The sequence below is a fragment of the Lasioglossum baleicum genome, chromosome 4, assembly GCF_051020765.1.
Source record: "Lasioglossum baleicum chromosome 4, iyLasBale1, whole genome shotgun sequence".
NCBI lineage: Eukaryota > Metazoa > Arthropoda > Insecta > Hymenoptera > Halictidae > Lasioglossum > Lasioglossum baleicum.
In genome coordinates this window covers 6,822,830-6,838,949 of record NC_134932.1, presented here as the reverse complement: position 1 = coordinate 6,838,949, position 16,120 = coordinate 6,822,830, and the positions used below count along the sequence as shown (strand labels likewise).

Below are 16,120 nucleotides of genomic sequence, written 5' to 3'. Positions count from 1 at the left end.
GTTCTGTTTCGTCGCGTCGGCACCTGGCAATTCGAATACCAAAGGAAGGACTGAAGAATACCGCGTTCGTTCGAAGCTAACGAAAGCGGTACACGTTTCTTTCAGAATTGCCGGCATGGTGGGGAGTTTGACGTTCGTCACTGCGACCAGGTTCGAGGATGATTCTCGAGATCGGGCGAAGAACATTTCGGATCGTCTGTCATCCGGATATTGCGATCGCCGAGAAGATAAACCGCCTACACGAATGGAGGAACGAAGGGAAAGCGACGACGCCTCGAGAAGCTCAACGATACCGGCGTGTATCGCACCGTCGATGGCAACGGCAACGACGACGACAACCGCGTCTACAACTACAAGCACAACGGCGAGCGCAACTACAACTGCAATTCCAACTGCAACCGCAACGGTAATCGCAGCATCGCTGACGACGACATCGATGACGCGCGAACGCGAACCCGTTGCGACAACGACGGACGAGCGAAGAGTCTACAGCGATTGGTTCCTCGCGAGCTGCGCGGAACTCGCGAGTTGCAGCGATTCGACGCGCAACAGAGGAACCAGCACAGCGACAACCTGGTTCTTTCAGGTTCGTCGGCGTTGTTCAAACATTTGCAGTAAGTTCGAAAATTGGACCTTGGGGTGATCTCCGCGACTTTCTTTCGTCGCGTTCGTCGAATTCCTTTGTGCGACTCGCGGCGTTACACGGCGCGCGACGCAACGTCGCGGGACAAAGGAAAAAGGAAGCAGGAGAAAGTCAAAAGTAAAAAAAGGAGCCAACCGTGTTCTCTTCGTGCGAAGAACGCGTCGATCTTTCGTCGTCGTCGTTGGCTCCTCTCCGTTCGGGGACACGTATCGCGAGCGTTCACGAGGGTATTCTCCGTTCACGTGATTCTCGCAATCAGTTTGTTTCGAAGCTCGTTCCGGTGCACATGGACCGATCGCCGTGTTACTGCGCGTTCTTTTCCTGTTGCAGATTGGTTGCCGAAGGTGTGCTCTTGCACGGAGAACGGTGTCGTGATCCCTTGGTTCTCCGGTCGGCCCATGAGGCGAGTCGGAAGTTACGAGAGGTTCGGATCCAGGGGCAGCGACGTTTTCGAATTTGGCCAGACTACCACGGCGAATCTATCGGCGACGAGCGACGGACACGCCGACGATCACGGTGCTGACCAACATCGTTGCGGCGATAATTACGACGATGATCAAGTGAGCTACTCTTTTTTGATTTTACGCGTGCAGCGAGCCGTGATCGATCTATCCGTTTAAAGGTCGATCTACACTATACGGCACAGACCGGCACGACAGTTTTCAAGCTTCGTCTACACTATACTGCACGGACCATCGAGTACCGACAACGGCAAAACTGGCACCGGCACGATAATGTATACCTGCCTCGGCGACAAACCGTCGATTTACGTAAAACATTCGAAATAAACGGATCGGACAGTGTGATCGAACTTTTAAACGAAGAGGGAGCTGAAGCGAAAAAACCAGGTCCAATTTCACTAAATATTTTACTCTCGTCGCACGTCTTACCTGACTGATCGATTGGGACCGTTCGACGAACGTATAGTATGAATTACTACTGTCTGTGTCGGAACGGTGCCGATACGGACATGGTCCGTGTCTGTGCCGATAGTATAAATCGACCTTTATCTGTTCGGTCCGCTTGTCGAAGTCGATTTTTTACGACTCGTCGCATCGCGGACAGGAAACAAGGCATCCAACTAACGGTGTATCTGGTTGTTTCGATCGATTTCCTCGTTCAGGTGGTGGAGTTGCGTTTTCACAACGACGACGAAGGTGAACCTTGGAACACCTTGCTCGTCGAGCAGAATCTTCGCGCAGACGACGCGTGTCGGTTGCTCAGAGTCAAGAGGAACGTGTCCGGAAACGCTTGGTCGATCGTCGAAGAGTGGCCGGAGTTGGGAATCGGTGAGAACCTCGTAGCGCGGTGCACGCGATACACGCATAGTCCGTCTGTCATCCGGTTCTTACGATTCCGTTTCGCAATCGTCCGACCCGATGGCTCGCGCGAAACGCGAGCTCGAAGCCGCGTCGTCTAGCCTCTTCTCGCCTTCTTCCTGTTCCTTCAATTTTCCTTCCTTTTCCCCTTCTCTCTTTCTCTCTCTCTCTCTCTCTCTCTCTCTCTCTCTCTCTCTCTCTCTCTCTCTCTCTCTCTCTCTCTCTCTCTCTCTCTCTCTCCCTCTTCCTCTTCTTCCCCATCTGTTCCCGAACTGTCATCTGGTTGTCGATTTCCGACACGAAACATTTTCGAATTCCTTGGATCTGCGGGGAGTTAAGGGGGTAGACTCTCGTATCCAGGATTCCAAGGGTGCCGATGCGCCTTCTCATTTCTCGATTTTTCAGCAGTCAAAAGCGCTAGCTACAAGGTCAATCTAGGCCGCAATCGCCCCTAAATGTCCTATTTATTATGTCCAGGACGTAATCTGGGGGGGGGGGGCGATTTGAACCCAGCCCTAGGTTTTGCGTGATGACCTTTCTTTTTTGCCAAAATATCTGTCAACGGTACCCAGGGCTATTCCGCGATTTTCATTTTGGAAGCTGAACATTTTTTTGTTGGGGGGGACTTGGCTCCCTGGTTCCCGCTCTGGGGGCGCCACTGACTATAATTAATTTGCATTATTCGGAAGCATAAAGCTGCGACAGCTAGGGATGGGATCAAGTTCAATATGTACTCACGAATCCGAGTCAAGTTCAATAACCAAGTTTCATTTCATGGGTTTCATGAAAAGTATTCATTGTATACAAGTAGTTATCGAACCTCGGAATGAGTACTTACAAGTTTCGAAAAGATTCTTATAAGTACTTCGATGTTGAAATTAATCGAAACTTTCACAAGTAGCACTCGAATCTTGGAAATTAGAACTGCATAGTAGGTTTGAAACATTTTCTTTATTAAATTCGTAACTATTTAAGAATAATATTTCATTTACAACGTAACGATATTCATAAAAATTTCGAAAGTTTCGAAACTATTCGACCAAGATTCGAGTATACTTGCAAGTATTATTTACGTTTACCACAGTACTTGTAAAGGGTTCGAAACTGTCTGGCAAGGTTCCAGTATACTTGGGAGTACTATTTTTTGTCGAAGTACATACTTATAGAGAGTTCGAATTCCATCAATCAAGGTTCGAACCTGTTTGCGAGGTACTTGATCCCATCCCTAGCGACAGCTACATGCTGCCGAATAAAGGTCTATCTAGATAAAGTTTATCTTAGCCAGTCCGGGCCAATCCTGGGCCTATCCTGGTTTTCTATCCAGTATTTTCCGACGGAAATATAAATACTGGGTACAAAACCAGGATACATAGTAAGGTTCTGTCCGACTGGCCCGGACTGGCTAAGATAAAGCGACCTTTATGCAAATTGCGCCTCGTAAACGTAAAAATAGGACTTTTGGGGCCGGTTGCGGCCTAGATTGACGTTTTATCTAGCGCTTTTGACTACTGAAAAATCCCGCGTTTGCATTATCGAGAAATAAGAAGGCGCATATCCCGCACCCTTGCAATCCTGCGAAACGAGTCGATCACTTTAGCCAACAGGAAAAAGGGAGAGAGAGAGGGACGCTATATCGAGCTCGGGTGTTCACGTTCTTGAACGATCGATCATGTTGGTGGAATCGGCGTTATCTGGTATTCTGTGTGTGTCGAATCGGTTTCACAGAGCGTACTCTGGAAGATCACGAGGACGTCGTCGCAGTGCACAGAGACGCGAGAATGTTCGCGTCTCGGTTCCGCAGCAAATTTCTCTTCCGATTGGATTACCTCAAGTATGAATTCTTTGTGGATCCTAAGGTGAGTAAACGAATATGCAGAAACGTTACAAACGCTTTATCGCCGTCTGTTTCGGTTTCGGTTTCCAGTTCGAGTTTGGTTTCGGTTTCGGTTTCGGTCTCGGTTTCGGTTTCGGTTTCAGTTTCAGTTTCGACTTCAACGTCGGTTCGACGCGTTCCCCCTTCGTTTGCCGTTTCTGCAAAGCCGTTTTCAATATGTCAAAAAATAGGATTGCCGGTTCACCGTTGCAATATTTTCCGCGTACATACAATTACAATTATGCTGTACAAGGCTTCTACATTTCGCTGCTAGACGCGGCTGCATTTACCGCAGCAATCTCGATCGGTAATTGTCCGACCATTGCGCGCGCGCGTCTTTACCTACGAGGATTAATCGTCGGGTCGTAAATCATAGATCATAGATCGTAGATGCCAACGTTGTTGCAAACAGAGCTCTCTGAGCCTCTAAAGAGTGCTGCGAGTGCTCAGCGCAGCGTTACTTGACCGCGATTACTCTGCATTCTACACTCTATTTCCTATATTCTACGCGCATACTTTGGCTCGCTCGCAACATACATCGACCGTGGCACAGTGGTCCGAACGGTCGATTTAGGAGTGCAAAAGTCAAAAAACCAAACATGAAGTAGGCATTTAATACTGTTTCTTACATCAACACGCATGTCTGTAGAAGCTAAAATCGACAATTTTACTTCTCAAATCAATTATTGTTAAGTGTGGAATAGATTGAAAGTAGCAGTATGAAAAGTACATCCTTTTCACGTATTATTTATTGTTTAGAACGTTAATATTGATTCTAATTATAATAGCCGTGTTCAGAAGCATTAGGAAGATATGAAAAAAAATGAAACAATTTTTCGGAGATGTTTAAATAATGTTTCTCGAGGAAGTATTAAGGAATTTATTTTTTAAGTTTGTTGTAGGAAATACTAACGATACTCGCCCGTATTCGCGTTAATTTTTTCATGAATATTAGGAATGAAATATGTAGTTTACGGTTCCATCAAATTTATTTGCAGAAAAATGCAGATTAGAAAGTTATTTTATTTTTTTTTTGGTACAGTTCGATGACGAGTACGCGTGGGTCGTACATATACATATAATAGACGTATTATTACATATATATGTATAGACGATTAATAGACGTATTAGGCAATAATGGGCAAAGAATGCCTGGTGTTGTGGCATTGTTGTTGGAGCGCCGATTGGCAGTTATTTTCGCGAGTCGTAGAGAGCGTAAACAAAAAGAGATTGATTTTCTATTGTTATGAGCCACCCATACGAATATTTCCCATTCTTATTTCATTTCTGTAAATTATACTTTTGTAAAAATAGAAGAATTGTGTACAAGTTTCTCTTTTCCGTCACTGTAAATTAAAACTGGCATTATAAATTGAAATACGTTGCTTCCTCTGCTATATTTTAAGAAAAACAAATATTTCAATAAACTTACGGAACTCTATTAGCCTTCTTTATACTTACCTAATGTGTGTAGAATACCTGTAACATAGAATTATCGATTATTAGACGCGTTTACACTTTTGCACTCCTAAATCGGCCGTTTCGACCACTGTGGTTCAAGATCGCGATAGTTGGGCCTGGATAGCATCCAGACTACCTGCAAATGCCTGTGATAATCGGGTGTTTCGTGATTGCCCTTACCCGTTGCGAAAACTGGCTCTCGGGGACGAGCATTTTCATTCGCGCGAATTCACAGTTTTCAAACGAATAGTTTCAAGCGACTGTCGTCCCCGAGAAGAGGACGCTCTAACCAGTCTCCGTTTTCAAAGTCGGTAAGGCAGACGACTATTATTTCGCAAACGATCGCTCTCGAGTCGTTGAGAATCTTTCCCTCCTATCTGGTATCTCGTAAAAGAGAACGCGTTCGATTTAGCAGAAAAATAGGGCCGAAGAAGAACCTTCCTCGTGAGCGCGTCGCTCTTCGCGAAAACGAGTAGCTTAGAACTTGTAAATTCCACGGTTCCTTTTCCGCTTTGAGTAGCGCGGAAATCTAAAGACCTAAATCAAGTGAATTTTCGTTTGTTCCAGCAATTCTTCCCCTCCGACATGGTCCTGTTTCCTATGGTTGACGGGACCAACGGCGCAAACAACGGAGCGATGTTGATCGACGAGGAAAGCGCGTTGAGAGTGAGTACGAGCGTAGATCGAAGAGAATTTAGTTTTTGTCGGTCCTTCGATTTCAGAACTATCTGCTGCAAGATAACGCGCCGTGTCCGCAGGTGTTGAGCCTGGCGTGGGTGCGGAACGGATACTTCGACGCCTGGAGGAAAATGTACTTGTTGCTGCGAAACCAAAAGCTCTATGTGATTAAGAAGGTAAGGAAAAGTACATACGTGTAGCGCATCGAACTACGTACGAGCGTAATTCATCGGATCAGATATGAACGGGGTATGATATCGCGATCTGGAAGGGCAGGGGATAAGTGTTCTCGTTATTAGTCTCGATCGCGTCGAGCAAGTACAAGTACAAGGATTCGTCGACGTAGCGCAGGTCGCTCGTACACATTGGTCGTTTCTAATTGTAAGATATTTCTCCTAGCCGCTTTCACCGACCGCGATGCGTTTTTGCAGCTATCGTTGAGTCTCGATACCCTCGCAGCGACGCGCAACGTCGCCTCCGTTCCTGCCGACGCTTTCTTTTCACTTTATCTCGCAGCCTGTGAAAAAAATACGACGACGTTCGCTGTGCGCGACATTGCCCGCTTCAAACTCCGGGTCTCCAGCTTCGATAGAGTCGACAGAATCGAAAGACGATCGAGAAGATCGCGTGGGTGGTCCTCGCGAAGCGATCGCTCGCGTTCGCGTTTGTTTCAGCGAACGATCCGTCCCGAAATTCGAAACGCGAACCCCGAAACAATGTCCGAGAGGGATATGTACAGCAGTAGTCTAGTTTCGACTGGAATATGTAGCAAGTGGTAACGCATCCGCGCGAACGCTACCGCTACGGTGATCGACGGGCGTCCAGGAGACTTTAGACTTTAGAGTTTAGTTAGAGAATTGTTGACTCCCGTCGCATCTACGCGAACTAGCTCTCACAATCAGGTAAAACGAAGGTGCGAAACGAGCTGCGCGTGACACACATTCGTGCCGGCGATAGAGTTATTCTGCTAGGAACACTGCTCTCTGGGTCGTCGACCTAGCAACTCCCACCGACTTCTCCTCTTGCTCCCCCACCAGTTCTCATACACCCGTCTTCCTCTTTTGCTCCCTTTCCACCGCTCGCTCGGCTTTTCCACTCTTCCTTCTCCTTCTCTTCTGTTTTTCTCCCTCTTGCCCCTTCTCCTCCTCCTCCTCCTCCTCCTCCTCGTCTCCTCCTTGGCTCATCCTCGTCCCCGCTGCCCTCGGTTTCGTTTCTCTTATCTTCTTTTCTCCCATTCGGTAATCAGCTTGTTGTCTTGTTGTCGCGTACGTTCGCGTTTCTTTTCTTCTTCGGTCTCTGGCTACTCTAGCCAATACACCGCCCTACTCACGGATTACCTTTCCGTTTTACTTTGGTCCTCTGGTTCGATCACACAACTCTCTTCGCTGCCAGCGTGTCGCGTGGTCTTCTTCTTCCTATTTCTTCCATACAATCTTTTCATCGTCCTTCGTTCGCAACACGATTATGTACGATAAACGCACCCGATTATGTAGCAAGTTTGGCACCAACGAGAAAATCGAGGGAATCGATCGTAGAAGACGAAAAATTTGGACTTGGTAACAAGCTCCTATTCGTCGGGCGCGCCGCACCTGCGCCGAGCCGTCGAATCGCCGACTCGGAGAGGAGAGCGTTGCTCGCAAACCACAAACCTCTTCTCTGTATTCGCCTTCTTTCTGAATCTCGAATTGCCTGGTTCTCCGATCCCGGCATCGAGGTAACGCGCACGCGAAACTCTGCTCGGTTCCGGAACGGTGATTTTGGTTGACAACCGGATACGCGGTTCCTGCGGACGTTCCGAAAACGGAGGAACTTTGATTCGATACTCCTGATTCCCGCGGTTGCTCCTGTCGCTACTGCTACCGTTTACCGTTGCCGTTGCCGTTGGCAATGCCAATGGCAATGACAATGGTGCCCGCCTACTCTGCAGCCCAGCTAGCCGGCTGCCACTTTTGGCCAACCTTCTCCCATCGGAACCCTTCAAACTTCCGCAATTCCGTCTCTCCCCCTGTACTCGTTTTACTCCGTTCAGGGTGTCGGGCAAGCACAATACGTTTTCGCAATGCATAATATTACACGACCTCCGTTGCATCCACTTCATTGTTCGCGTTCGTGACGCGTGACGAACCGTGAACGATTTGCGTTTTCGTTCTCGTTCTCGTTCTTGTCCGGGGTTCCGTTCGCGGCCAGCTACCGACAGCTCCCGGAAGATTCGGCCATTCCGTACTGGCGAGATCGCCCTCGCTACTTGATACTCGCTACACCTTTCGTGTAGTGAATGTAGTGAACCGATTTCTTTTTCCGGACAGTCGATGTCGCCGAACCCGCGTAGCGTTCGCGCAATGGTCGAACGAAAAGCATTAAGTTCAGCATATGTATTTTGGTTTCAGATGAACGTTCTATCTTCGAGGCGATTACAGGTAAGTAAATTGGACAGAGCATCCCGTATTCGCGAGAAACAAACGAAAATGCGCGACGTCGATGTCGACGCGTTCATTGCGAATCGAACGACAAGAACCCGAACCTGAATCGGTATCGGAATAAAGAAAGAAGAGACCACGCGACGCACAGTGGTCTGGAGACCTTGTTTTCGTGGCCAAAATTCAATTTTTCAACTTTAATACATTGAAAAAATTTTTTTTCCTGTAAAGTAACAACCCTTCAAAGCTGCGAGATACACAGCGTTCTAAAGACAAAGTCAGAAAATTCAAAGTAAAATAAAACGTTTTAGATTTCAATCACCGAATATCAGAAAATAGATTTTAATGATGGTTTTATATATGTTAGTAAGCGCATTTCAAATATTTAATCCATTCTTAAGCATTGTTTAGTCCATACACGAATAGCGTAAATTAATAGCATTTCAAACTTTGAAAAGAATTATACGAAAACGCTTAAGACTGCTAAGCATCGGACTTGTTTTATATGAAAGCTTGAACATATACTAAGAAGATCATGTAAATTTTAACTGCAATCTCCCGCAATCTTGAACTATAAACGGTTTTTTTAACAAATACGGGCCTGCGGTTATTCGACGCCTGGATACGCAGTTCCACTTGAATATTGCATAGCATCTTGGGATTATAATGTATAATGTTTTCTCTGCGCCAGTCAGAGACCCCGAAAACCTCTCATTACTAGATTTCGTATAATTCCTATGAAGAATTCAATCTTAGCTACTTTTCCGCGATTTCTAGACGATAGTATGCATTGTAAGAATTGTTAACAAGATTTTTCAAATATTCCCGATGATCTGACAAAAAAATGTTTCCAACGAAAGTTAATCAGTATTCCCTTTTCTACAAACTTCAATACAAAAAGTTTAAGAAAAATCTCTTTTTTTTATAAAAAAATGAAGGTCACCTCAATGTTTTAAATATCAACATATATTTTTTACTTCATAATATTCTAACTGGTATCAAGACGAATCCAACCACCTATAATAATATAACATTAAACCTTGAAATAACGCTACAATAGTTTTGGCCACAAAAAGCGAGCTACCAGACCACTGTGCGACGTCTGTTCAGCTTTCCCGCCACCGTGAAGCGCTGCGCAGCAATGCGCCGCATTGGGCAGGACCGTTTTAGACTTCGCACGAGTTTAGTGGGTTAGGGTATTTGGAGTAGAATGCGCGCGGCTGACTTTTGGCGGTCAGCCAAATTTCGCGTATTTCCCAACCGTGTAACCATCGTTTTTAGTACTATCGGTAGAAATACGCGACCATTCCGCGCGATAAGTTGATCGTTTTGACTTGTTGGTCGGTTCGGTTCGATTTGGTTGCGGTTTGCGTGTTCTTTATCAGGACCGAACAGCAAATCGGAGCCTGGAACCCATTGTCGTCGTCGTCGCCGCTTTGGACGCGGTCGCAACAAAGCTAGGAGCGAACCCGCAATCGGAATGGCCTCGGCGAGTCGAAACGATGCGAGACCTGGGTAAATCGTGAACAGAAATTCAAAGTTATCGCGAGCCGGCGCAGCGGTACCGATCGCGAGTGCGTGGTTGCGGCCGCCGAGCGAGAGCCAGCTGCATCGTCAGCGAAACATTGTGCTCGTTTTTCGAAAAGGAGACACGATTCACAGCCGTAGGGCTCGACACCGAGAACCGCAAGTAAATCGATAACTGTAGATCGTTATATTTTAATCGTGAACGGTGCGCGGAAAGAAACCGTGGGTCGCGTTCGAACGCCGAGAGATCGGAGAGACCGAGCGCCAGCTTAGCCGGAGCGAATTCGCAAGCATCGCGAATCGTGCGTTGCGAGCAAACACTCGTCGTAGCGAAATTTCGAAACGCGTCTTTTCTCCAGCTCTCGCCACGGGCACGGCTATTCGACAGCTCTCGTCACCGCGTAGCCGTTGCGACACATCGCTCCGCGTCGCAAACGCCTCTGCCAACGAATTTGCGAAACCGCTTATTCCCTTTCGTTCTCCTCTTTCTTTCGATTGGGCTCGCACGTTGCTCGCCCCTCGTGTTATGGTTTTTGTCAGCCTGCCGTCACCCTGCCACTGAACAACCCGCATCGATCGACCCTCGAATTACTTTCGGAAACGGTAACGATCGCGTCTCCAGCTGTCGCCGGTTTTTGCCAAAACAGGAAACCCGAAGCCTAAACGCAGCAGCCAAAATCGGAAATCCAGAACGGCAACGGAATTCTCCTTCGTCGATCCTGCTGATTTTCGAGAACCGGGTGTTTGTTCGATCTCGCGGGACGCTCGACGTCGCGTCGGAGCGTCGCGTCTCGGCATCCCGGCGTCTCGGTGTCTCGGGAGGAAAGCGAAATTCGGCGACGGGAGGAAATGGAAGCCCGCGTGAATAAGAAGTTCGCGGATAAGGACGAGGACCGCGGTATGTTGAACGGGAGAAGCCGAAGGCACGGTCGATTTCGCCTCGAAGGGGAAAAAGAGGAAAAGAGGGGAAAAAGGGAGAAAAGGAAAAATGGGTAAACGGGAAGAATGTGGGAAGGGGTCGAGCGAGCGGCCAGCTGATTCGGGAAAGTTGGCGAGGTAACGATGTAGCGAGATATGTAGCGAGGAATCGAGGAAGCGAAGAGCGAGGCGCAGCTGCGGCCTGCGTCGCCGCCGGGTAACCAGCTGACTGCGAACCTCGGTTGTTTCCGCGGCGCGATTCGGCAACCTTCGGATCTTTGTCCGACGCGATACGCGATGCACGAGGGTACCGGCGAGCAGCAGGCCGTTCCGCCGTCAGTTGTCGACCCGACGTCGTTGGGAGGCGATGCGCGCGTGCGCCTCCTACGCCTCTTTCGTCGTCGCCGACGTCGCCCTCCTTTGAATCGCGACCGGCCGCATCGACGCCGCGCCGTGTCGCGGGACCGATCGGTCGCGACGTCGCGACGCCATCGCCAACGCCGATATCGACGTCTCCTTTCCGACCAACGGGAAAACAGCTGTGAATCGAGCAAGAAGAAGATCGGCGTCGTCGCGCAGTCTGCCGTTGCCGGTAGATCGTCTATTTGTCTCTCCCTCTCTCACTCACTCACTCACTCACACTCTCTCTTCTCTCTCTCTCTCTCTTACTTTGTCTCTCTCTCTCTCTCTCCTCTCTCTGTCTCTCTGCTTCTCTGTTTTACTGTAGCTCGTTGGTACGCTCGCTCGCTCGCTCCCTACTCCAAACTCCCGCAGCCTCGACAAGTAACCCCTTCCTTCGTTCCTCCCTCGCCATTGCACTCGTCCATCCCCCCCTTGCCTTCGGCATCCTCGCGCACCGTCACCGTCATCGTCATCGTCATCGTCATCGCCGTCGCCATCGCCATCTCCATCTTCACCGCCACCGACACCGACACCGACACCGTCATCGTCGCCGTCGTCGCAGCTGTCGCAACTGGCGAGCATCGGCATCGCCACCGTGCAACGGGCTTCGTGCACCGAAGTCCGGGCGCCGGCACCGTCGCCGACACCGTTGCCACCACCTTAGCCCGATACCCTCGGTGGGGCTCATCGTCGTTGCGCGTAGTCGTCAATACGCCGCTACCAGAGATGGAAACGGACGGGTCGAAAAGATTGTCGAAGGAACGTCGTAGAGGCGTCGAGGAGTCGGCGACCACGAGAAACGGAGCATCGAGAAAGACGGAAGGACGAATTCGTCGCGAGAACGGTTTGTCATCCAGCACCGAGGATATACGCATCCCTCTTCGATTTCTTTTTGGACGGAGACGATGCGATGCGACGCGTCGCGGGATCAGACATTGTTCGAGCTCGTCGTTGTGATCGTGAATTTATCGCGGTGTCGATTCGCGCAGCGGGAAGTTGCCAACTCGCTGAAACAGTGGCCGAAAGTCAAACCTGGAGGTTTAGATGCGCGGCGAACGACGAAATCGACTTGTCGTCGCTCGTAATTAGGGGTAACGGGGTAAGTTGAATCTCGTTGACTCCTCCAGCGGAACTTCGTCGCTGCCACCGGTTTTCACGTTGTTCGCTCGTCGAAGAAAGAACAGAAATGCGAGAGAACGGGACAAGAATTGCCGCGCGGTTCCTATCGTTTCGGCCACGATATACGTACAGCAACGGTGTCATCTGCGATCGTTGCGCAGCGCGAGAAAGTCGTTGGATCCGCAGAGGAAGTGCCACAAGCTTGGCTCTCGTCGAAACGAGATTCAGCGAGTGCTCGCAACGGATGCCGAGCTCGCACAGAGAACGACGAATTTGGCGCAATCGACGAATCGACGATGCAGTTTTCTCTGGATACACAGCGGTCGCGGAGTCGCGCGCGCACGCGAAAGCAAGCTGAACTTCCGTACCTCTCGCTTCCGTTTTCCCTCTCGGTCTCTCTGTCCGTTTGTTTCTCTGTTTCTCTCAACTATAAACTCTCGACCCGACACGTTCACGCTCTCCCCGTCTTTCTCCGATGCATCGTGCCTAGACCCAGCCGTTTACCCACTTATGTATCCGCCTAACCATTTCCGCGTGCATCTATCTCGCCTCTTGTCTACCTTTCCTCTCTGTTTCTCTCTATATTTTCTCTGTTTTTCTTCCTCTCTAGCTTGGCTGCGCTCCTCGATGCTGATCGGCTTCGGCAATCGGCATCGCCTTCTGTCGGCTTGGCCGTCGCTGTCGTCGGTTGAAGCCATCGGACGATCGACGATCCCTCCGCTAAACCGCTAATTTGTTAGGCCGGAAGGATATCGTACCTTTTGAATCGCTGACGTTACCTCGCGCCACAGTGCTTTTCTAGGGTTTTGGGTCTACGACATCCGATCGACGCGACGCGACGACTCGCTCGCCGCGATATACCGGCCTCCCTCTCACACCGACGGTGCATCCGTCGCGTTGAGCAGCGGATGGTGGATAGCGGATGGCGAATAGAGAATGGAGGATCGCGAATTGCTGCGTAACCGAGCGAAACGAGAAACGGGTGTTCGGGTCGCTTCGGATCGCGTCGGATCGCGTCGGATCGCGTCGCGCGTCAGCCGCGACAACGTTCCGTTGTCTCGAGAGCGGAGGACGCGCGAAAAATTTCACATCGTGCAAGGACGCGGAAATTCCATTACGGTGAATCCAATAATGACAAAGCGTCGCGCGCTTTTGCGCGCACACAAGGTTTCCTTTTCGTAGGAAATCCGTGGTGTATCGCGTGCCGCACGCTCTCCCTATTACCCCGCCGCGTCGGCTACCGCTAGCTCCTTCGACTCGTCGATTCGTCGATTCACGCTGATTCGAAACGCAGGCAGGCTATCCGTCCGATCTGGCGGTAGGCACACTCGATGAACCGCGCGACGCGATAACGCAAGGACACGGAACTCGAGATGGATGGAAACAAGAAACGCGTCAGAACGCGCATACGTGACATTGGATGTCGCGTCCTTTTTTTCTTCTTCTTTCTTGTTTCGCGCCACCCACTCGTTCGGTTCTTCGAGCGCTCCTTTTCGCATACGCGCGACTCGCTTTTTTTCCCACTCGGTTGCCACTCGTTTCGCAAACGCCTCCCGTTATATCTCCTCGTATTATTACCGTAATTGCCCTCGCACAACCTGGTTGGCCCACTTACCTTCGATTTACAATCGGTTTACGAGTGGATGCTGTTCTCGCGTCTCGTAAGCTTGGCCTTGCTCGTTCAACCGTTTGATCGGTTGCCGCTCCACGTTGGAATTTGTAACGCGCGATCCATCCCGATCTTCGATTCACGATCCGCGTTTTCTAATTCGCACGAAAGTGTATGGGTTCGCATGATCGCTCGCTCGTCGCGTTTCCGCGCGTATGACAGATCGCGCTTCTGAAACTACTCGAAAACCGGTTCCGCTCGCGACCATCGCCACACCTCTCTTCCTCTGTTCACGGTCCGACTTATCCGACCTTACCTTATCTTACTTCGGTCTGATCTGCCCTGCTGCTCTCTGCCGACATCGCAGTTGCCGTCATTGCCGTGCTCGCGATACTTTCGGCCGAGTCGACGATTCGCGATCGGCAATCGCTGTAACAGCAAACGCGTACGCGCGGTTAATCGATCGAGCGATCAGAAATCGAACGTTTTTCGGATGTCCGAGGGCCGAGATTCCCTCGACGGCCTTGGCGGAGATCGGAGAGGAGGCGAAACGGTTGTGGCGACGACGCGACGGCGACGACGACGACGGCGACGACGACGACGGTGAAGAAGGCGAAGAAGACGAAGACGATAATCAACGGTGTTGACCGTTGACCGTTGACCGTCGACCGGGAAACGAACGCAATCGATCGTGTTTCGCGAGCACTCTCGTTCCCACGACTAATGTTCCTTCGATCGAATGCTTTCAGGAGACCGAGCAACTGACTACTTTCGCCCACTTGTCGGATTTCGTGGTGTACAAGATCGCGAACGCAAAGTGGCGTTTCCACGCACCCTTCGAGTGGGGCCTGTGCCTCAAACCGTCCAATACCGGAGAAACCAAAAGTACCCTGGCCGGAGAATCCGGACTCAAGGTTGTCGCTTTCCAAACCGAAAGGTCCCGCGTTTGCTGGCTCACGGCCATGAGACTCGCCAAGGTAACATATATATATATAACATATAATAAGGAATCCCGATACTTTTCTTACGGGTCGCTTCACGGCCCTTCCACCCTTTTGCTTTCGATCGTTTCTCAGCGTTTTCCCCTGATTCGACGTCCGCGACACGCTCAGAGTTTCTGTTTTCGCAGTACGGCAAGCAGCTCAGGGACAACTACAGAGCTTACAAGAACAAACAGTGCGAGCAAACCAGCGGGGATAGCGCCAAGGAATACCCCACCTACAATGTGTCCAACGTGAGTGTTCGAGCGTCAGTTTTCGGTAGAATCTCGCGAGGAAGGTAGAAGGCTACGACGAATACAAACACCGAAGCACCCGAAGCTGTCGGCCGTTGCTACGCGCAGTCGGCTATCGATCATCTGGGGGCTACGCGAGTGCTCGTTCCGTGTCGAGTCGCTTTGCACTGCACTGCACCGCACGATTCTCTCCGTTTCGTACCGTTCCCGTTTCGGAACGGAAACGGAAACCGAAATCGAGGCTACGCGCGATAGACTCCGCGTAGTTCTCCGGTTCGCTATGTCATTTCAATGTTACGACCAATAGAGCTAGGTCTGTGTCTCTAATCAAATCGATCGTGTCGCTCGAAAACGATTCGATTCCTCTGTTCCTTATTTTTCCCCTAGTTTTAATTGGTTTCAATTCGGTCTACAGTCGCGTTCGCTCTTTCTAGTTTCTAGTTGCACGGTGCGATCTGTGTCTCTAACCGAATCGATCGAGTCGATCGTGTCGCTCTGACGAAAACGATCCGATTCCTCCGTTCCTTATTTTTCCCCTGGTTTCAATTCGGTCTGCAGTCGCGTTCGCTCTTTCTAGTTTCTAGTTGCACGGCGCGATCACGGCGTCCGCGTATCTCGTCGACAGCGATCTCGGTCGCTCGGACGGAGTCGGTCGATTTTGCGCGCCTGCGCTTCTACAACCTTGACATTGAACGATCTCTCTCTCTCTCACTCCCTTCGCTTCTCTCTGCTCCGAGCGCGGGTTTCTCTCGCACCGCCGACAGAGCTCGAAGCCGTCCCCTGGATTCGCGAGTACTGCTTCCCGGAACGTTGATCCGTTCCGACCGAGCATGGAAGCGGTCCGTCCTGCACCCCTGGACAGTCTTCCCCTCTCTTGCGCCGCCTCCTCGCGAAACAGAGCGATCTTTTCGATGCTTTCG

General features: G+C 50.1%; 2 protein-coding genes across 7 annotated transcripts in view; both read left to right on the top strand.

The window, feature by feature from the left end:
• LOC143208220 (growth factor receptor-bound protein 14) overlaps nt 1-16,120 on the top strand; it is a 28,551-nt gene that overhangs the window by 9,383 nt on the left and 3,048 nt on the right. For 2 of the 6 annotated variants that reach the window (XM_076422410.1, XM_076422409.1), the window contains exons 2-10: nt 106-614; nt 974-1,203; nt 1,767-1,932; nt 3,688-3,818; nt 5,864-5,962; nt 6,019-6,150; nt 8,362-8,391; nt 14,716-14,943; nt 15,096-15,200. In XM_076422410.1, coding sequence (XP_076278525.1) covers nt 116-614; nt 974-1,203; nt 1,767-1,932; nt 3,688-3,818; nt 5,864-5,962; nt 6,019-6,150; nt 8,362-8,391; nt 14,716-14,943; nt 15,096-15,200 — 1,620 coding nt within the window. In that variant the 5' untranslated portion in view covers nt 106-115. Of the gene's footprint in view, nt 1-105; nt 615-973; nt 1,204-1,766; nt 1,933-3,687; nt 3,819-5,863; nt 5,963-6,018; nt 6,151-8,361; nt 8,392-14,715; nt 14,944-15,095; nt 15,201-16,120 lie in introns of those variants that run through there. The other 4 variants (XM_076422411.1, XM_076422414.1, XM_076422413.1 and 1 more) reach the window with 4 other exon arrangements.
• Nucleotides 10,824-14,760, top strand: LOC143208231 (uncharacterized). Its single transcript, XM_076422438.1, has 2 exons — nt 10,824-11,428; nt 12,968-14,760. Exons 1-2 carry the CDS (start codon nt 11,134-11,136, stop codon nt 13,087-13,089), a joined length of 417 nt encoding a protein of 138 aa, XP_076278553.1. The 5' UTR covers nt 10,824-11,133; the 3' UTR covers nt 13,090-14,760.